The sequence below is a fragment of the Papilio polytes genome, unplaced genomic scaffold (assembly GCF_000836215.1).
Source record: "Papilio polytes unplaced genomic scaffold, Ppol_1.0 DF823399.1, whole genome shotgun sequence".
NCBI lineage: Eukaryota > Metazoa > Arthropoda > Insecta > Lepidoptera > Papilionidae > Papilio > Papilio polytes.
In genome coordinates this window covers 2006869-2027986 of record NW_013525805.1, presented here as the reverse complement: position 1 = coordinate 2027986, position 21118 = coordinate 2006869, and the positions used below count along the sequence as shown (strand labels likewise).

The window sequence follows — 21118 nt, the reverse complement described above, 5'->3', positions numbered from 1 at the left end:
ACGAGCAAGCGGCCACCTGAATCCGTCAAAATAGCGAAGCGAAGCTGCCCATAGACATCCGCAATTGCAGATGCGTTACCCTTATACGGCGGAGATGGAGACGCACATAAAGAGGATATTGCCCTTTCCTATGCATCTCCTCTACCGTCAAATCCACTGCCCTCCCATCCTCTTCTTATAAGAAAAGGGTGGTAAAGAGAAAGGGAATTAAATTAGGACGGCACCACACTCATCAGACTGTACACGGAATTGCTTCCATTTCACGGCTGTCTTCTGTGTGGTCGTGGTATTACTGGGGGCGAGCCCTGCACTGCTAAGATGTTAAAGCGGGCACTACCACTGTTAATATCTACATTTAGGAGATAAATATTTACTCACCTTATCTTGTTCAATTAATGATAGACCGCTGTGTAGAGGAAGTACTATCCATTTCTTAGTTTTTTCCGCATACTGCTGTGCGGCATCACATATAGAAGTTATTTCTTGTACACCAGACATAAATATTAATAAATCACCTCTTTCATCACCTGTAAAATAAAATCTTTTGCAAACACATAAATAAAATAGTTCATATAAACTAGAATAAATTCTGAATAATCTTACTTCTTACTAATATTATAAATGCGAGAGGAGTTTAGATGGATATCAATGAAATTTGGCATAGACGTAAAGCATAGTCTAGAGGAACACATAGATTATTTACTTAAAAACATAATTGACTAACAAATGAAATATTTATAATGAGCATTGCATGAAAGGATTGGGTTCTCATCGTCATACATTATACAAAAACATTAAGAGCTTGTCACACCACTGGCAGATAATGTAACAAAATCCAATATTTTCATCACATATTTTATACATTGGATTGTTATTTGTTAACAAGAATAGGCAATATGCATATAACGCCAGATTGCATCAAACTTTTTTTAAGTATACTTTATTACTATAAAACATTCCTGCAAAGATTTTTTTTAATCTTATGAATGGAATAGACGATTGACGTCGCGTCCGGTCGCGTTTTAGTAGCTCGAAAATGGTCGTAATTATATTTTATTATTTTTAGCTCAATGGTTGAATATTTTCGCGTCATTTTTTTTCTGGTTATTTTATAACAAGTAGAATCGTTTAAAAAAAAATACATGCATATTCCCTATTGTGGGACATGTCCTAAAAGTTTTAATATAAAGTACATAACAGCAATTTTAATAAGAACTATGTTAACTACCGCATGCAGTCATTGAGTTATTAAGGCTTACAAGTAATCTACACTTAGGGTCTCTAATAGTGCTTAATAATCAACATATATTGCAGCTGCAATTAACTGTGAAGCAACTCTGAGTGCCACTTAAATAAATTATAAAATTGTTATACTAACTTGGATATTTGCTGTCAATTAATTGCATGATTTGAACATATGGCTGGGGATCGAGCCTGTCATCTCTTGTTGGTTTGTCTTCGATATGAATAGGTTTGTAATTTAAATCGATTGGGTATAATCTTCCTGGTACCTGTCAGATTAAGGTAAGCCCATGCGAAAATTATAATTAAAACATAGTAATGAATACACCCTATGTAACTCAGCGATAGTTTATCTTTCTAATACCAAAATGATTTTTAAAATTGGTCCAGTTGTTTTTAAGTTCATTCATTACATACAAGAATTTACATTTTTCTTCTTTATGATATTTATTGTATAGTACCACAATTTGTATTTTTCTTTTTATAACATTTATCATTATAATAGTCATGATATGGTCTATAAACAAAATTTACTAGTTACTTAAGTTAAGAAAACGCCCGCAAAAAAAATTAACGCCCAATTACTGAAACATATCGGGTGTCAAAATTTAGTAACATATATAAATATTTCCATATTTGTATATATATAAAAAAAAACTACGATATATACTGTTGATAAACTTACTTGAATGACAACAGCAGATTCAGCGGCAAAATAATCTTCAAATAACTTAATATTAATTGTAGCTGACATGAGTACCAGCTTTATGTCAGTACGAGTGTGTATGAGGCACTTAAGAACACCAAGCAGAAAGTCACCCATCAAATGCCTCTCATGGATCTCATCTAATATTATAACATCATAATTTGGTAGATTTTCTGATGACATCTAAAACAAGTTATTAAAAAAGCTTCACTAGTTAAGCCGTATCTATATCTATACTTCTATACTAATATAATAAAGCGTAAACACACACTTCTTTGTTGCCTAAGATGTCAGTAATTACAACATATTTTGGATTCATTCTTCTTTTAATAAAAAGCCCTACACTTACGTCTTGCTTTAGGCTATATATTTTCACGCCATTAAACTTAGGAGGTAAATATTTTGGATAAAAACCCTAATGTGCGAAAGAGACTATAAGTTGCTGCCTGAATGTCATTTCACTTTGACATTTGCAATTGATAATTTGACCCATAATATAAAATAAAATTTTCATAATTTTATGTGAATGAAGTCAGACGGGAACAGCTAATAATATATAAAAATGCACATAACAAAGGTAGCAATAAAAACATTACATATTTATATATTTATGTAGCGTAAACTGCTAAATGGATATTGATATTTGGCATAGATGTAGAGGACAGTCTGGAAGAGCACATAAGCTAGTTTTGTTTTTTAATATAGCTAGTAAGAAACTAAAATTACCTGTCTTAGCAACAGTCCTTCAGTAATAAAACATATTTTAGTATCTGCTGATTTGCTCTTTTCAAATCTTATTTGATAGCCCACTTTACTCTCAAACTGCGTGAGAGTTTCGAACGCTACCCGTTTCGATAAGGATACACAAGCTATTCTTCTTGGTTGAGTACACGCTGGAAAACATTAAACACACATAATTGTATAGATTATTGTTAAAAAATCAATTATTAAGAATAGTTTTTTGTTATATAATCTATGGTGTGTGGCAACACTGATTTAAGTCTATTCCTTCATGCATGTAAAATGTAAGTAAAATAAGTAATATTATAAAGAAATAATAGTGAATAAAGAATACTAAACAATCTGTTGCAAATCACTTCTACTCCGTAAATATTCAATCATCAAACAATTATTAAATAAAGTTTAAGGATTTTTAAAAGAATTACAATGAAATTGAGTATTTTACATGTCATTTATACTAAAGGCGAAATTAAAAAAAATATAATCATACAATATAACCAGAATCTGTGTTTTTGGACCTCATCTGCTGTAGACTTATGTTCAGTTTGTAACATATGTGAAGTTGTACATTAAAAACAGTGTTTAAAAAACTTTTACTTGGCAATTCATGCTCAGCCAGTACAGTCAATAGCGCTCAATAACTGAACTGGCAATACACTGTGAAAGTTTCAATACTAATTGCCACCAGTGAAACCTAATAATCTAGGCCTGGACGTCTCAACTATCTAACTGGACTGGCTAAATGTAAACCAGGCATAACTTTAAACTTGTTTGGGAATAAAATTGAAATACCTATATTTTGAAAGCCAGCATCATGCAAGTACTGCGGAACTTGAGTTGATTTTCCACAGCCAGTATCGCCAGCAACAATAATAACTCTTTCATTTTTAACTGCAGCTTGTATTTCTTCTCTGTAACATTTATTAAAATGATATATAACTTTAAACTGTCATGGTTGGTATGGTAAATGGTAACACCATTTAGGTCATAGAGGTCAAATCTAAAATCCTTTAGGATGAACCGAATTATATTTTTATTAATAGAGTTTGCAGATTATAAACATGAATCAATTGCTCTTTAAGCAATAGATCTGTTAATAAATAAAATGTTATACATGCAATATGTAAAAAATATACCTATATTTTGCAACGGGTAGATCTTTTTGTGTTTGCCTTAACTTCTTTAGTTTCTCAAGTTTCTCTTTATTCTTAAAATCTAAGTAAATTGACACAACATTTAATAGTGCATCAAATATACTCTTTGTAAGTTTCTTTCTTCCTCTTTCTTCACAAACACTGTCCATAAATTTTATATTGGTACTAAAATTAATACAATCGAATTTTGAAAAATTTGATGGGATTCCTAAATCGTTTGTTAGGCGATCTTCATTTTCAACACAGAATATAGGTTTTCCAGCTTTCCTCAAAGTAGCTTGGTACTTGTTTACGAACACCCAAAAGTCATCCAAGTTATTCGTTACTGTATTTGTATCTCTACTATAGGCGAATATTTTGTTTATATCTCGCTTATAATCTAAAAAATCAAACTCCGCTGAAGAGGATTCTGCAGGATTCATAGGTTTAGATAATTTTTGCCGGTTTGCAAACAGTCTCTCCTCCGAACTCGACCGTCTTCTCTTACTTGATCTTCGGGGTGAATGGTCGTGAAATCGTTTCATTGTGAATAAAATATCTAAGAAGAAAATATACAAAATTATTCAAATCAAATAAAATTGTTTTGGTTTAGATTTGACTTTGACGGTTTGACATCTCATTTGACAATCAGTTGTTTTCAATGTTACCATTTTTTGTCGATTGATATTAATATTATATTAGTAAGATCTGTGAAAGAGATATTATAAATGCGAATGTTTGGGTAGATGGATGGATGAATTGTTAGAGTTTGAAGCCTAAACGGCCGAACGGAACTCGATTTGGCATAGATGTCATGGTCTGGAAGAACACATAGGCTACTTACTAAGTTTTTTAATTTCATGTGGCTGAAGTCGCGGGTAAAAGATAGTTCGTTCAAAAATCATTTAAATACTACATATAAAAACCTTGGCTTTACTGTTCATGTTTGCTTCTTTAATTTTAAATTTTTATGAATTGTGATTTATTACAAATTATTACTTGAGTAGTGTATTAAGTTAAAAATTAAAAGTGACCTTCTCTGATTCCTGATCTCACTTTGATTTCCAGTATATGTTTACTAAGGACAGGGTTTTTTTATCCATGCCATTGAAAATAGTTTATTTCAATAATTTGTATTTAATTGCAGTGTACTTCCAAAAGGCATAGAAGCCAAGAGAGCGACTTTCTTAATCGATAACACAAGAAAAAGTTTTTATTACTGGCGCCCTCTAACGTCAATAAAGGTTGTCAATCCGCCATTATGTTCCGCCATTTTGCTTGATTGGGAGTGAACGTAAAATATTGTTTCTATGTATTCTAACGCGAAAATTAGTTATTTTTTTAAAAATTAGTGTCTTTATACACTAATGGCTTGCTTAAATACGCTTAAGTTAGAAATCAAGACCTTAGAACATGTGTTTCCAAAAAACCATGAGCGGTTTCAGATAATGTCAGCGAGTGTGGACGAATTGACCTGCAGATTCGTTGGCAATAATGGAAAAAAATATGAAATACACGCAAATATTACCGTGAGTATTCATATAACTAATGTACTAATAGTTGTTGCACTCGATTTTAACACTTGTATTTAAATCTTTGCGCTTATTGATTATCTCTAGTTTGGACAAAGACCCGTTGTTTATGAGGGCAGGGCTGTCAACAGAAAGTTTACGGAAGCATTCAATTCATTTCCCATATGCATATGTGATAATTAACACGTTAGAATTGTTAAACAGCATATTGTTTGTTTTTAAACGTTTTTGTAAGCATGCGTTACGTGTTATTGATTGTATGTTGCCTTTTCAATGCACACAGAGTCCGTGACGAATCATTCTTTATCGATCATAAAGTTTCAGTTTTCTTTTCTGTGTTAGTACAGCTACATTCTATTGAGGGTAATATCTATTTTGTTTGGGTAACGGTACTCTCGCTGAATATTGGAACAAAGGCACTTAGTCATTCTTTGGTGGTTTTTTGTCGTATATACGTTAAACTGCATCATTTTTTTTATCACATGTTACAAAATTTAACTAACAATAGAATCTGTATTTGTATTTAAGAAACACCTAATGTGATATCACAAATAAATCCATGAATATGTCATTGAGACATAAAAGAAGTGTTAAAATATGATTTTGCTAAATAAATCCCATGCCATTCTTCAAATTCATATAGATTTCTTTTAGGAACAGTAATCTTTTTATTGTTAAAGTATGTTCAATAATTTAAAACATGTTAAAGGCATCAAATCATTCAAGATTTACTTCAAAATAAGTCTTCATACAATTTTTAATTGTAATGTAATATTTTTAGGAGACATACCCTACCACACCGCCAGTATGGTTTGCAGACAGTGAGGATCCCGTTGTGACAAATGCTGTACAGATACTCAGCCACACACAGGGCAGAGACAATCATGTTATAAATCAGGTATGTGCCACTCAGGACAGTTGAATGTTCGTCTAATGTTGAGTTTTCACTACCAAAAATAGTAATTAAATGTTACCTAATATCAGTTGAACTTTGAAAATTATGTTTGGTCTCATTTGCCTGTGAAAATTAATAGTTATAATAATCTATTGAATGAAATATGATAGTGCAATAGTCTGTAATAGCTGAAATTTTGTTTGAATGTCAAGTGTTTGTTTTGTTGTATTTTATTTTGTTTGTATGTAGTGAGATATTTTTGTATGATTCCAGGTGGGTATATTATTGAGGGAATTGTGCAAATTACATGGAGTTCCTGAGCCTCCTGACTTAGATTCTTTAGCCCTACCCGTCCATCCTGTTCCCCAACAGAGGTAAATAACTACTTAAGTATAATGTACTTTGTTAATTACTTTAGATAAAGATTTACTTATAATTATGTATTCCTTTGTGTTATGTGTAGTTAAGATTGTTGATATATTTTTATGTTTACATCAAAGACATTCAAATATATAGAGGAGGCATAGACTCAATCTATTAATAGTTACTCAAAACATGTCAATATAATTAATTGTGTTTAAATTTATTGCCATCTAGCTGTTCCCATACAACTTCATCTGCATAAAATTATAAAAGTCTCATTTTATTGTTCACATTTGTCAAATTATCAATTGCAAATGACAAAATGACATGACATGATGTCAAACCATGGCATCTTTGTTTCCTTGATGTTGGCAACAACTTATGGTCTCTTCCCACATTAGGGTTTTTATCCAAAATGTTTACCCCTAAGTTTAACGGCGTGAAAATGTGTAGCGTAAAGCTGTGTTTTACGCTTTATGAAATTAGTATAGATAGGTGTCATTAAATGATACTTAACTTTTTTATTTTTTATGTACTGTTTACCGATTAAATATTGAGTCATTAATTTTTACTTTAGCAAGGTAAAGATAAATTAATATATACCTTTCTCATTTTTACTTACTGGTTAGTTTTTATGTATAAAAAGATGGAGTTTATTATAATTTTGTTAAATTTTTTATATCATATTAGTACAAAGACACTAGGTGGTGTACTAAACTGGACAACTGATAGACTGTTCAAAGAAAGTACCCGTGATTTTTTTTATTCACTATGCCTCATCTATATATTATGTAAATGTCTTTGTTTTTGTGTTATAAGCATTGATTGTGTTTGTTTTGCCATTATAGAGTACCAAGTGTAACTTCTAATGGTGCGGAATCTGGCACCGAGGAAGATGAGGAAATGGCAGCAGAGGAGGATGAGTCGGAAGGGGAGGAGGACTTGCCACTTGAAATGGTTGATGATGCTGGCCGCAGTAACAAGGTAGAGCTTTTATAATCCAATGGTCCCTATGTAAAGTGTTGTAAGTCTTAATTTTGCAATTTACATATTGTTTTAGGTTTTTGAAAATAACTTGACATCTACATACATTTGAGAATACTGTTTAAAAGAACTGTAGATTATAGTCATATATTTGTTTATGTTGCACAGTAATAAATCATAGTTTTGTCTTACAAAATTTGCTTTTACACCATATTTTAGTAGAGGCTATTGTTGTTTTTCTAATTATTTCTACAATGTAATTGCAAAATAAACTTGTCGCAGTCTAGTGCCTGTATTCAATTAATCTATAAGCATATTTACTCTGCTGGCCCACACCCAAAGTCTTGGCATTCGACACAACAGAATGCCAGAGTCGACCCTACTGCGCCATCTCCTGCCTGTAAGTTGTTATGGGGAGATTAATTGGCCAGGGGAGTGGTGTAGGTTAGGAGTTTTTTTTTTTCTGTACCTGTCTATTAAATGTAATGCATCTGTTTCTATTGCACAAAAGCTGTGCCAGTAAACTTCCTTAGAGCGGATTTAAAAAAAAGTAGCCTAAAATATGCCCATCCATGTCTGCTACCCTCTGTTTGGAAATGTACCCTGAACAAATGCAGCTTGCAGAGATTTGTTTTGTATTTTTTAAGTTATTGGAATAACTCAAAAACTACTGGGCCGATTCAAAAACTATTTCACCGATAGAAAGGTAATTTATCTGTAAGTAACATAGGCTATATTTTTATTATTTTTTTAATTTCACGCTAGCGAAATTGCGCGCAACAGCTAGTTTATAGATATAGGCAATGGGGAGCACTCATTACAAAATAGTTAAATTAAATAAATTCAATTCATGTTATTATAGGATGAAATGGAGACAGAACACCTCGCGACATTAGAACGGCTGCGACAGAACCAGCGACAGGACTACTTGTCAGGCAGCGTGTCCGGCAGCCTGCAGGCCACTGACAGACTGATGAAGGAGCTACGCGATATATACCGATCTCATTCTTTCAAGAACAATATGTACTCTATAGGTGAGTTTTGATTTTCTTAACTTAGTATTTCAATTCCATTGAAAACTTTTTGTTTTGGTTAGGGCAAGGCCGAAAGTTCGGTTTTGGTTTGTTCTTCTTCTTCTTCTTAAAGTGCCTCTCCGACTAGCGAAGGTTGGCTTGTTATTTTGCCAGAAATACCAGTTACGGTCAGAATATAGCTTGTAAGAATCAACTTTGACATGATTGTTTTTAAAGATTGACTTTTTAATTTTTACTCTAGCAATAAGTGCTATTTTGGTCTGTTACTCATTTAAAAAACGCTGTTTAATTAGGTTTTAAATAATTGTTATTAGAAACTCGATATTTTCTCAACATTAGGATAGAAATATTTGTTATTGTTGTATTAATGTTAGTTTTACTATTTGTTTGAACAGACAACTTACTACTCAAACAAAAGGAAAATAAATTATTATAGATGCAATAATTTCACTCGCAAACCTTAAGAATTTAACATTAATTTAGTAAATATTTGTTATTACAGAATTAGTGAATGATTCATTATATGAATGGAATATAAGGTTACGTTCAGTGGACCCTGACAGTCCACTGCACAATGACCTGCTGCTGCTAAAAGAGAAGGAGGGCAAGGACTCAATTCTGCTGAACATTATATTCAAAGAAACGTACCCCTTCGAGCCGCCCTTTGTTCGCGTCGTGTATCCTATCATATCAGGTGAATAAACATTTCTTATAATTTCTTATAGGTATGAAGTAAAAGGTTAGTATTGTATGGGTATGTTATGAGGAGGGATGGATCGCATGTAACACGGGGAACTTATTTATCAGTGCAGTAACCCGGTAGAGATGAAATAGAAAGAGATGAATGTATTGCGTGAAAGATGACATGATCAAGAAGGGTGTGATGACTGAGATGACGTATGATAGAGTTATTTGGACAAAAACCTGTTGCGCCGACCCTACGGGTATAGGATCAGGAGGAAGACGATGAAGATGAGTTTCCATTATTTTGAAAGAGGAAGGATTCGTATTTTTGTATGTATTGAAATTACTTATAAACTACAGGATCGAATGCATAAATTCTTTCACCATTAAAAAACTATCTTATTAGTGACTATTTATTTGACGCAGACGAAGTCGCGAGCAACAGCTAGTAATATAAGACTTTAACTTTGTTTAATCTCCCAACTGTTATATTTCAGGAGGTTATGTCCTAGTGGGCGGAGCTATTTGTATGGAGTTGCTGACGAAGCAAGGCTGGTCGTCCGCGTACACGGTGGAGGCGGTGATAATGCAGATCGCGGCGACGCTGGTGAAGGGCAAAGCGCGCATACAGTTCGGTGCCACCAAGGTCGTCTCGCAGACGCAGTACAGCCTTGCGCGCGCGCAGCAGAGCTTCAAGTGCCTCGTACAGATACATGAGAAAAGCGGTTAGTAAAACTTTGTTCAACCTGCCCTTGTACCTACCTCCGTAGGTATTTGCTACTCTTCTATATGTCTATCAGCTGTTATATCTGAATTCACTAGTTAACCCTTAAAAACATGATTTTTTAAACGGAGTTACAAAATGTGTGAGTGCACTCTTTACTCTTTTTTACTAAAGGGGAAAAATAGTAAAAAAAACACAAAACGGTATCTTACTAATGTTATAAATGCGAAAGTTTAAATGGATGGATGTTTGTTAGAGTTTGTAGCCTAGAAAGCTGAACGGATCTCGATTAAATTTGGCATCGACGTAGAGTATAGTCTGGAAGAACACATAGGCTATTTACCAATCCTTAGTTACTCATAAACGAGGTTTAGGTTACCTCAAGTCCGGTGAATCTTTAAATGCCTCTTTAAGGCAAACAGTGGCCATTCAGTCACAAAAAAAATAGGCTATTTGCTTTTGTTTTTTTTTAATTCCACGCATACGGAGTCCTGGGCTAGTTTTAAACATTGCTTGAATATTAATACAGCGTGGCTGTTGGACATACAAATAAGTTCAGTGGGCTAAAATTTAAAGATTTTTCTATTTTGTGGCTGAAAGTTGTATGATGATAATACATATGAGTAAAAGATATTGGAATTTATTAATTTTAACATGAAAAGTGCAGTATATAAAACGGAAGAGGTGTGTTAATTTATATTTTAAAGTAATCTCAATGTTATTCCGCAGGTTGGTTCACGCCGCCGAAGGAGGACGGCTAGGCCGTCTAGCTGTATATTAAGTTTAATGTGCGACAACGCCCGTGTGACAATCTTATTCGTAAAGTGATCTGTGAGCGGACGCTCCGATGTAATTCCATTGTTCGTGTCTCGGAGTCCGCGTTCCGTGTACAGTTGTCACATATCTTGGCGGCTCTAAACTTCATACGAATCGCTGCGACCTTGAGCCGACAAGATATTTGATATGAACTATACCTTGATCTGTATGTTAAGTAATCTGTGCGGAGTGAGTGCGGGCAGTTGAAGAGAGACTCTACAAGACTTATAGGAAATGTTTAATATCTAACGTTTTTTGTAATCAATTTTTTTTTCTCGTCTCAATAACTTCGATACGTTAGCCCAGAAGTGTGAAGTTCGGTAAATTATTTGCATTTCATTCTAGCTATTAAATGAAAAAAACCTGTGATTTGTAAAAAAATGTCTTTTTTTTTCGTTTTTTTTTATTATGCTTAACTAACATGGCAAGCGATTTGATTAATGTGCTAAAACATTCTTGGTCATTGTGTATTTTTTTTTTCAATTCAATAGTAAAAAAAAACAGTCTCAACTACCTTGATGATATACAAGTTAGTGTACAATTACTTTGCTATTGTTTTAAAATATATTAAAGCTTCGAATACACAGAATATGTTGATAAATGTCATTTTACATTTTCGGAGCTAAAGTTTGGATTTTTGTTTGTTATTTTCCATAAGCATCTTTAGGCCGTAGACATGCTGTTTGCTGCCGGGTTCGTTTATCCTTTTACAGTATTCTTGCTGTGACATATTGTTAAACCATTGTTTCAACTTAGGATATCTAAAAATAAAATATACTAGCTGTAAATAATGGTGTTTTTTGAAATATTTCTCCAATATCATAAGCGTTTCAGCGGGACATTGACAAGCAAAATGTATCAAGAATTGTTGGCTTATGTAAATTTATACTAACTAAAACTTCTTAAGGCCTTGGATAAGGAACAAATGTCTTTACAAAAAACAAATATTGGTTGAATTAATATTTAACTTTTCTGAGGCATATAACTGTTATTCTAAAGTCTCGTCAATTTAATTTCTAGTTTATCTTTTTTTTAATTAAACAGATAATTCAAAACCAAATCAATTGATATACAGATTAAATAATATCAACCGTCATTAAGGTCCGTTCACACAGACCGTAGCGCAATTTTACATAAAATATAAAATTGGGTTCACATAGGGTAAAACATTTTTTTTTTAACTTTTTCTTATCAAGGACAATCGTAAACAGGACCTTTTTTAAAATTAAATGAAATTTATTTTTGCGATAAAAACCGCTCTACACTCCGATGTGAACGGACCCGTAAAGACTTGAGAACCTAATATTAAAAGAGATCGAGGGAGTCCAAGAGAGTATTTTAGTGGTTCAATATACAAATACACTTACACCTTTTCATTGATAGGATGCAATCCATTCAGTGATGAAATGGTTGTTATGACGCTAATATCTGCAAGAGTTATGACGTCATCAGCCAAGTATGACGTATTAGATAAATAGGTTTCAAGCATCCTGTACGCATCGTCGACGTTCCTTAACATTGATTTCGATGGTTCGGTAAGTTTACCACCGTAAGTTGGAGCCTGAAAAAGATTAGTATGGTAAATAACAATTTTTGGACACCCAATATTGATTTAAGACCCTAACTAATTTACATAAGTTGATGCGTATAAAGGGTTGTCCGGTAAAAATAAAGGCAGTATTTTATTTAAGTTTTTATGCATGACAATAATTTCATTTTATTTTATGTCTTTACAAAAACGTATAAAATATTTCAGATCGAGGGCACGATACTGAAAACGATGAAAAGTAATCAATAATACAGCTGCACATAATTGTCAATACCGGATTAGGTTAGTTTCTAGTTTTTTCTTTATAAAAAAATCTAATGTCTCATGTTGGATAACATCTTAACTGAACGTATTGTATTATGGCAAATTGATGTATTTATATGTGACATGTAATTTGCAGTTTCGTCCAATATTAATACTTACCATAATAGATCTGAGTCTTGGAAATAAAACGCCGCAATCGAAAAATAGCCTTTGGTTGATTGTAGCTCGCTTTCTCTTATCAGATGGGTAAAGATGTTCGTGTTGACGTTTGGCATATTTATCGAAAAGGTAAAGAATTATGGCGTGGCTAGAAAGAGACAATATTTTAATACTATTGCCCGCGACTACGACCACGTGAAAACAAAAGTGAGTAGTCTATGTATTCTTCCAGGCTCTACTCTACATCTGTACCAAATTTCATCGAAATTTGTTCAGCCGTTTAGGCTACAAACTGCCATCCATTCATCTAAACATACATTTGCAATATTAGTATGATTACGCTAAATTACCAAAATTGTTCCCATCTCTGTCTTACCTATCAGCTAAACAGAAGTCGTCTTCTTCTAGCAAAGGGACAGTCCTCATTGGATTTTTCTGGAATAAATCATACTTTGACAAATGAGCGTCGCCAGTCATCGATCTGACCTGATTAAAGTATAGGGATAGATACCGTTTGTATGGTTTAATAGTTTTATATGGAGTGGGGGGGGGAAGGAGGGGCAAGTGGTGACCTAAAAGTAAATAGACTTATCGTTATTGGTGGTCGGAAAACCTTTGCCTTTTGCATCTTTATCAATGTAGATTAAGATAACAGTGAACAATTGATATCAGATTGTATTACTGTTAATAATGGACGTTTATAAAACGAAATTGACAGTTGTGATCAAAGTACACGAAAAGTGTGGACTTTGACCACTATTATTTGACTATTGGAGAGGAAGTCACTTGTTAAATTTATTACATCTAACCTACACTTCTGTGCGTTAATGTTCTTATTTATATCACTAACCTTGAAATGGATAATGACACTTTTTCTCGTTTAAGATTCTAGTGATATTAAAAAAAATGGCACAAAAACCATACCATTGTAAGTTCCGGTGTGTCCTGTTCCCTTAATACTGGATTTATTTCTTTCATATCCAGATTTAAACCAAGAATATCTGCTACCAACATTACTGTTCGTGCTGGTGGGCTCGCGTCAGTTTTGTATAGCAACGGAGGCATTTTAACAACTGAAATATTTTGTAATGTAAGTAAATTTAAATTTCAAATGAAAAGTAGACAAAACTCTTTAAATATTTTCCACTTTAGCACTGGTTATAAACGGCACAAATGTAACATAATAATTTAAAATAATCTCGCTGTATGTACCTTTGACATAAAGAGATTTTTTTGCGATTAACGTGGGAATCTGAAACCCTACTTACAATTGTAGTCTCCACATTTAAAAATATATTACTATTATCTTATAATAAATTACTACAATTTATTATTAGTGTCAATCTCGTACCTTTAAATGACAAAACACAAAGTTGAACGTATTCGTAACACGACTGTTTATGTTTTCACTTTGCACACAATACGTGATTCAAGATAACCGGTTGTGTAATGAAGTGGAACGTCAATAGTTATCAGCGCCTGAATATATTTAATAGCATTCATATATGATTGCAACTTTGCTGCGCTCGAATAGAATTAAAACAAGATTACTAAAATAGATGTTTTGTTTTTAAATTGGCAGTGTAATTTTTAGTATCTCATTATTATTATAATTTGTTTATTTAATACATTTAATGCCTAATCCCATCAACATTTTAATTTATGTTTTAAGTATTTGACCCGGCGATTGTTATTTTGTTTACATAAATATCTGTGATAATAATTGACCTAACAAATAAAATTGTTTACAGTTAATTGTTATTTGTAGGTAGATGTCATCAGATGTTTTCAAATGATGTAACAAAAACATTTGTTTACGATTTAAATGTTAGCCGTTTTGTATCGTAATTATTAATTTGAATAATATAGAGTTGTAAATAATAGTCAATAATTTTTTAATTTATCAGTTTTTAAAGAATATTCGTTGCGGTCTTTGAAGATGTCTTTTATTATTACTTTATATTGTAGTCTATGTGTAACTAAATAATAATTTCTTCGTTTATTAGTATATATTAATTCTATAGTGCGAGAAAAAAGATGTTTCAGGGAAGGAACACAATATATTTTATTAATCTGAAAATGACAGAAAGATACATTACACATTATAGATACAATTTTTTATTCTTAACAATATTAGTATGGTACATTCGAAAATAAATAGGAGACGGATTCTGCGTAATGCGTGCGTCGTATAGCTTCAGCCAACATGACAGAAATATCAACGGTTTGTAGTTTAGGACATTGCTTCATATGTTTGTCTTGCGGTATTGTATTAGTAACAACAAGCGCCTCTAAACATGAATTGTTTATCTTGTCAATAGCGTTTCCCGCAAGCACTCCATGAGTTAAAATAGCATATATCTTGTTAGCACCCGACTCTCGTAACTTCTCAGCTCCTTTCACAATCGTATCGCAAGTATCAGCTAAATCGTCCACCATTATCGCTGTTCTATTTCTAACGTCACCAACTAATACAGTCGAATCCTCTTCGCTAGATTTTTGTCTCTCTTTATGAATTATAGCGAAGTCTATATCAAGATTATCAGCGATAGAAGTCATTCTTTTTACACCTCCTGCATCCGGTGATACCATAACGCTACTCTTCCATTCCGGTATGTTGTCCTTGATCCATTTGGTTATAGCCGGTTCAGCGTACAAGTTGTCGACTGGTATGTTGAAGAAACCTTGAATCTGGGACGCGTGTAGATCTATTGTAATCACATGGTCCGCTCCAGATACCGAAATAAGATTTGCGAGCAGCTTTGCTGTTATTGGTGCACGGCTCTTTTCCTTTTTGTCTTGTCTTGAATATGGGAAGCAAGGTATGACAGCTGTCACGCGAGATGCAGATGCAATTTTGCACGCGTTAATCATGATTAACAGCTCCATTAGATTGTCGTTTATTTCCCCACATCCACTTTGTACTATGTAAACGTCCTCACCTCGTACAGATTCTCCTATTTCAACATTCGTTTCTTTATTACTGAACTTCTTGGTAGTCGCTCGGCCTAAATCGATTCCGAGTCGATCGGCGATTTTCTTCGCGATATCAGGATGGGAGCTTCCCGTGAAAACTTTGATGTTTGGCATTCTCGGTTCTTGTTTATTTTCTGATGATTTATTACTTTTGACGTTAACTGTTTGTTCTTTTTCGTCCGTTCTCATTAGAGTATTTGAGGCCAGTGAAGAGACTTCACTGTGGTACTATTGATAGCGAAATGGACAGTTGTTTGTATTTAAAACATATTTATCTGAGTTGACCGCGGGGTCAGGTCGATCGATGTCCCGCTCAGTGGAAGTGTACGGAGTTATTTTTATCAAGTTTACTTATATCGTAAGATGTGGTGTAATGTAAATAATTGTTTGCAGGTGGCGATCATGACTGTCTAGCTTGATCATTTTTCCGGCTTCATAATTTACCAATTTAATTTTTATGTTCGAATGACATTTGCTGCGATTTATTTACTTCTCTGAACTTCTCTAATGATAGGAATTTAGATAATTGTACAAATGTTAAATTCAATAATTTATTTTCTGTTAAATTGCATACAGATCAGAATTACGTAAACTTAAAATAAATTTCTTGAATAACTTTTAGGTCACACAAATCAATCGACGTTAGGATTCTCCTATGATTGTCATAGTTATTTAACTCATCGTCCAGTCCGTAAATATTTATTTCTTGTATTCTATTAGCCCAAATAGCGGTTGAATTGCAGAAGATATCGTATTCATCACCAATTGCTGTTACGTAGAGATTTTCATCATCCGCTTTAAATTCAATTGTCATATTTGGTGACATGAAGAGGTTACCTGATGCTTCACAATTAGTTATATCAGATTTCTTTTTGCATTCTAAAGCTATAGTGAGAGCAAAACTTGATTGTAGACGAGTTAGTTCCGCAGTTGCTTTGACATCCTGGAAATTATAAGTATTGTATTAGTTTTACTAAATTAATTCACTTCAAAGAAAGTAAATCCGTAATCTTATAGTCGCCATTTAGACAGCGCGGGATTAAAAAAAATGTAGCCCATAATATGCCCGTCCATGTCGGCTACCATCCAGTGAAAGTCCCGTTAAAATAAACCCAACCGTTTCGGAGATTACCCGGAACAAACGCGGTTTGCGGACAGACAGACAGACAGACAAATAGACAGATTTTTTTATAAATTCGATTTTCGTTATCAGCAACGCAAATACATCATCTTCCCGAAATCTGGAATTTTTTGATATTACAAACAGACACTCCAATTTTATTATATCTATAGATAGATATAGTAATATACAGAATATCCGAAATTGTGTCAGAAAAGAACTAAGACTTACTTTTTGTAGAGGAACGATTGATCCACCGCGGATTAGAGTTAAGAAATCAGCATCTGTGGTTGTCATGGTAACAGCTTCGCCTACTGACGCGTTCAATCGCAATCCACTCCACAACTCGTACCAAGTCCCAGGCGGCATCCAGACATGGACATGAGTTTGACTCGGTTGTAAATTAGGAATAATTAATAAATCTTCACCGACATTAAACTGAGTACTTACATCCTTTAATTCTGATACTTCAGGATATTGATAGAACATCGGTCTAAGCAATGGTCCTTCTTGTAGAGTCGTATAGAAGTAAGAAAGTAGATTAAGTCTGTGATTTAAGGAATTATTTATATAAGTCCTGAAAGTACCGACAAATTGGATAGGATCCCTTTGTGTTGCTTTGGAATTGATTGTGAATATTGGGAAGAATGTAGCTGCCATATACCATTTGACGCATAGTAGACTGTGTTTTTCTATATTGAAGTCTTCTGAGTCTCCACAGACCGGAGAAGACCAGTACCAATGGCCGGAGATCCCACCTAGGGCCATGGCAATCAGTTCCCTGTGCAAGCTTGTCCAACTGGTATCAACATTTTGTCTATTAATGACAATTTTACCGTTCATCCAATGACTTGATGACCATCTTGATAATGTCTGATCGAATATTGAATGTGACGCATTGATGAAATTGTTCCCGTACATGTTATGTTTGAAAATGTATTTACCACCGTCGTTGGGCAAAGATATATTCCATTGTGGTGTACGATTCAACGCATTTTCGAAATTCTGAAAATGTTTTTAAATTTAATAACATATCACGCGACATTCTTTATTCTAATATTTTTAGGCAAAGATTATATGTTATTTAAACATTCAGATACTGTTCTCTTGAAATTGGCGACAAAGATGGAAAAATCTATCAGGTCAATTGGACAATCATGGTTCTAAAAACGGACAATTCTAAATGCATAAGAAATCATACCTTATTAAAATATGGAAGATATGAATAAGTTTCGTTGTGTAGTTTTTTGGATTCATCCAAAGGCCAGTTGTTTTCTAAAATTATTCCATCGACATTGGTGTCATAAATCCATAAATCTCTAATTAGTTCTTCTGTTATTGTTCCATAATCAGGATAGACGACTGTATCGTTCCCTATTTTACCTAAATACGGGTCTAAGTTGATGGAATCTCTTAATAAATATCTTTCGTATTTCGTGAGAGTTGCTGCACAGTTTCTAGTGGTATTGTTTACTTCTTCTTCTATGGTTGTGTTTACTTCATGACGAATCTGAAAATACAATCATGTTAACTTAAATCTTTATGATTCCGAAGTTTAGATAGTTTCTTACAAGATAGGTCAGTCAATAAAGCTTTTAGAACTCATAACAAGCACTACTTTTCGATTAAAAAAACAATTTTCAAAATCGCTTCTCTAGGGGCGGAGTTATGCAGTAACACGTAAAAAAATATACAGACGAATTGGGTTCCTCCTTTTGGGAAGTCGGTCAAAAAGAATCTTCTGTGATATACTTACATATGGTGAAAGATGTGGCATAAAACGTTTGTTAAATCGTCTTATTAAACGTAGTCCTCTAGTAATAACATCGCTTTCAGAATTATCACACTGGTCACTATTAAAAACTATAGGTATTGGACCACAGGAACTTTCGAATGGTAGACGTTGTCTGGATGCTGCGTTCATAAACGTACTAAATTGCGTAAAAGCATTATCTAGTGATCCTGGAAATATACTGGAAAATAAAAAAAAACGAAATTGTACTTTATACGTATCATAAAACTCCTAACGGATATAAAAATCTGATTTATCATTTATAGAAAAAAAAATTGAAATAAACTCTGATACCTGCATATGTGAGGTCCAAACATCCAGTATTGAAAGTTTTTAAAAGTCCCAATATAATTCATGACTTCTTTCATTACTTGATCAGGTCTTGGTCCAGTAAACAAATGAAATTTTAAACCAAAACTGGTAATACCACGTACAACTATCTGATTCTCAGCCAGAATTGATACTTCGGTTGGTATACTAGAGTCCAACAGTAAACCATGATAGGATTCATTAATCTTAGCAAAAATTAGCGGAACTGAACTAAATCCTTGATTGTTGTTATAAATTACTTTAACAGTGCCAGCTTTTAGGGGAATCTCCCCCAAACCGTACATAGATTCATTTGTTATTTTAAAAGCAATCTCCCATATGTTATTTGAAGCTATTAGAGGACCTCGTAATGTGTTAAAAATGTTACCCTGGATCGAGTTAACAACAATATTCAATTCTGGTGATGATATTGAATAATTATAATCTTTATTTTCAATTCTTCTACCAGATTGTGTTACTAATTGAGGATTGTAGAAATTGATTGATAAATGTCTTGATGTAATTTCATCGACGGATATTCTTAAATTGGGTAAACTATTCTGTAAGGAATACGGCGTTGTTGATACTCTAGGTTGTAGAGTAACATTTTCAGACCATTCACGATCAAGAATGTAGGAGAAACGAGAAGGTAGTCTGTGGAAGCAGAATCTATTTCTGACGTCATAGCAACATTGGGGATGGCAGTTCTGTTCGTTCATAGTGCCAACGCCACACGCGAGACGGATGTCTCTTTGTAAAAGACATGATCCTGTTGAATAACCGTCGGAAGGTGGTGAGTCTACGCTTGGGAAGAAGCAGAACTGGTAGATCAGAAGTGGAGCAGCGATAGTTAGTAGTAACACGACTATTACAACCTTTAATGGTCTATTCAATAGTAGTTGATCGTACCAGGTGACTTCTGGAAATAAAAAATAAATACTTTGAAACTGTCGATGTCGATAAGCAGCGGTCTCTCGAATTTTGGCGATTTCAGGTGGCCGCTTGCTAGTTAGCCTTATAATATAAAATTAATACAAATATACGCAATATACTTACGTTTGATGTTCTCATATTCATACATTAAATCGTTTTCATCTTTTTTCTCTCTAACATCTTGGCTGATATCTTCCGCGCGAGGTATCATTGTAGTCCGTCATTGGTCAAAAATATTTCCTGCGCATAATACTGAATTAAAGTATTTATTTTGCAAAACACTGCATAGAAAAGCTAGAAACTATAAATAAAATGCATTTTTGCTATCTTCATAAATCACAAATACATGAATACGAAATATTAAATCGTTTCGATAATTTTCTTGTTAATCTATGATTTAAAAGTACAAACCTAATCAACACTAAGCGATTGAAAACTTATTTACACATAACACAATATATTTTTTTAAGAAAACAATAAAACTAACTACAAAAGACTTGAAAACAAAATTAAAACGCCGTCACAAAACAGATTATCTATCGAATTTTATAATTGTTTGATAAAATCGATAAGATTAGAACGAATCGATTTTAATTATACGAAGAATATTGATAACATTGTCCTTTGATGCGTCAAGATTTTATTACAATAATAATCTATAACATAATAAAAGAAAAATGTGTTGCAAAAACCACTTCGTATCTTTACTTGAATTTTCTTATTTTATCTGTACAAGTCATTCTTATTCTGAAATCATAGTGGCCAACTAAAGCTGAATGTGGTCTTTGGACCCATGTCACTATTGGCGTCACCAGTCTATAGTCATGGGGGGTCAGGTCCAGTGGATGGATCAAGGGGGGAGATCTATGATTAATGGGGACTTATTATGAAATAATTTATACATTTAATAGAAAATTTAATAAATCTTCTGAATGATAACCGTAACAAGGCTGTGTTAATTTATACCTAAGTTTCTATATTATAAGGTGGCAAACGAGCAAGCGGCCACCTGAATCCGCCGAAATGTCGAATCGACTGCTGCCCAGACATCCGCAGATGCATTGCCTGCCCTTAATCGACGGAAGAGTAGACGCACATAAATATTTTCCCTTCCTATGCGTCTCCTTCACCGTGATTTTTTTCCTTCCCATACTTTCCTCTT

The 21118-nt window shown here is 33.5% G+C and overlaps 5 protein-coding genes across 7 annotated transcripts in view; 1 reads left to right on the top strand and 4 right to left on the bottom strand.

The window, feature by feature from the left end:
* LOC106104731 (probable ATP-dependent RNA helicase DHX34) overlaps positions 1–4451 on the bottom strand; it is a 14768-nt gene extending 10317 nt beyond the window's left edge. Inside the window, exons 1-6 of the mRNA XM_013284862.1 lie at positions 3826–4451; positions 3482–3600; positions 2675–2841; positions 1928–2131; positions 1379–1511; positions 379–527 (exon numbers count right to left, since the gene is read on the bottom strand). Coding sequence (XP_013140316.1) covers positions 379–527; positions 1379–1511; positions 1928–2131; positions 2675–2841; positions 3482–3600; positions 3826–4367 — 1314 coding nt within the window. The 5' untranslated portion in view covers positions 4368–4451. The remainder of the gene's footprint in view (positions 1–378; positions 528–1378; positions 1512–1927; positions 2132–2674; positions 2842–3481; positions 3601–3825) is intronic.
* A 617-nt stretch (positions 4452–5068) lies between these two features.
* Positions 5069–11235, top strand: LOC106104850 (ubiquitin-conjugating enzyme E2 Q2). The gene is made up of 8 exons (XM_013285026.1): positions 5069–5351; positions 6136–6252; positions 6523–6623; positions 7461–7596; positions 8459–8630; positions 9133–9324; positions 9812–10039; positions 10768–11235. The coding sequence occupies exons 1-8, from the start codon at positions 5190–5192 to the stop codon at positions 10797–10799; spliced, it is 1140 nt and encodes a 379-aa protein (XP_013140480.1). The 5' UTR covers positions 5069–5189; the 3' UTR covers positions 10800–11235.
* Positions 11236–11239: 4 nt separating this feature from the next.
* Positions 11240–14286, bottom strand: LOC106104851 (glutathione S-transferase 1-like). Of its 3 annotated transcripts, none has more exons than XM_013285027.1 (6): positions 14178–14286; positions 13751–13899; positions 13203–13261; positions 12827–12974; positions 12222–12415; positions 11240–11615 (listed from the first exon to the last, which is right to left on the bottom strand). In XM_013285027.1, the coding sequence occupies exons 2-6, from the start codon at positions 13889–13891 to the stop codon at positions 11477–11479; spliced, it is 681 nt and encodes a 226-aa protein (XP_013140481.1). In that variant the 5' UTR covers positions 13892–13899; positions 14178–14286; the 3' UTR covers positions 11240–11476. The 3 variants fall into 3 exon arrangements, with proteins under 3 accessions (XP_013140481.1, XP_013140484.1, XP_013140483.1); XM_013285030.1 differs by lacking the exon at positions 14178–14286 and adding an exon at positions 14095–14112; XM_013285029.1 differs by lacking the exon at positions 14178–14286 and adding an exon at positions 14039–14100.
* A 635-nt stretch (positions 14287–14921) lies between these two features.
* On the bottom strand, positions 14922–16235 carry LOC106104920 (ribose-phosphate pyrophosphokinase 2). The gene has a single exon (XM_013285119.1). The coding sequence runs from the start codon at positions 15989–15991 to the stop codon at positions 14960–14962; it is 1032 nt and encodes a 343-aa protein (XP_013140573.1). The 5' UTR covers positions 15992–16235; the 3' UTR covers positions 14922–14959.
* Positions 16236–16337: 102 nt separating this feature from the next.
* On the bottom strand, positions 16338–20464 carry LOC106104919 (sucrase-isomaltase, intestinal-like). Its single transcript, XM_013285118.1, has 7 exons — positions 20368–20464; positions 20080–20196; positions 19009–19942; positions 18679–18895; positions 18124–18432; positions 17154–17927; positions 16338–16745 (listed from the first exon to the last, which is right to left on the bottom strand). The coding sequence occupies exons 2-7, from the start codon at positions 20165–20167 to the stop codon at positions 16386–16388; spliced, it is 2682 nt and encodes an 893-aa protein (XP_013140572.1). The 5' UTR covers positions 20168–20196; positions 20368–20464; the 3' UTR covers positions 16338–16385.
* Positions 20465–21118: the final 654 nt, after the last annotated feature.

Coding starts and splice junctions, on each gene's coding strand:
- LOC106104919 (XM_013285118.1), bottom strand. CDS start 20,167: ATGATACCTCGCGCGGAAGATATCAGCCAAGATGTTAGAGAGAAAAAA. Junction 17,928..18,123: donor ATCTTCCATATTTTAATAAG/GTATGATTTCTT, acceptor AAACATTTTCAG/AATTTCGAAAATGCGTTGAA. Junction 16,746..17,153: donor CAATCGTTCCTCTACAAAAA/GTAAGTCTTAGT, acceptor TATAATTTCCAG/GATGTCAAAGCAACTGCGGA.
- LOC106104851 (XM_013285027.1), bottom strand. CDS start 13,891: ATGCCTCCGTTGCTATACAAAACTGACGCGAGCCCACCAGCACGAACA. Junction 12,975..13,202: donor GACTTCTGTTTAGCTGATAG/GTAAGACAGAGA, acceptor GTCTCTTTCTAG/CCACGCCATAATTCTTTACC. Junction 12,416..12,826: donor CAAGACTCAGATCTATTATG/GTAAGTATTAAT, acceptor AATCTTTTTCAG/GCTCCAACTTACGGTGGTAA.
- LOC106104920 (XM_013285119.1), bottom strand. CDS start 15,991: ATGAGAACGGACGAAAAAGAACAAACAGTTAACGTCAAAAGTAATAAA.
- LOC106104850 (XM_013285026.1), top strand. CDS start 5,190: ATGGCTTGCTTAAATACGCTTAAGTTAGAAATCAAGACCTTAGAACAT. Junction 7,597..8,458: donor ATGCTGGCCGCAGTAACAAG/GTAGAGCTTTTA, acceptor ATGTTATTATAG/GATGAAATGGAGACAGAACA. Junction 8,631..9,132: donor GAACAATATGTACTCTATAG/GTGAGTTTTGAT, acceptor TTGTTATTACAG/AATTAGTGAATGATTCATTA.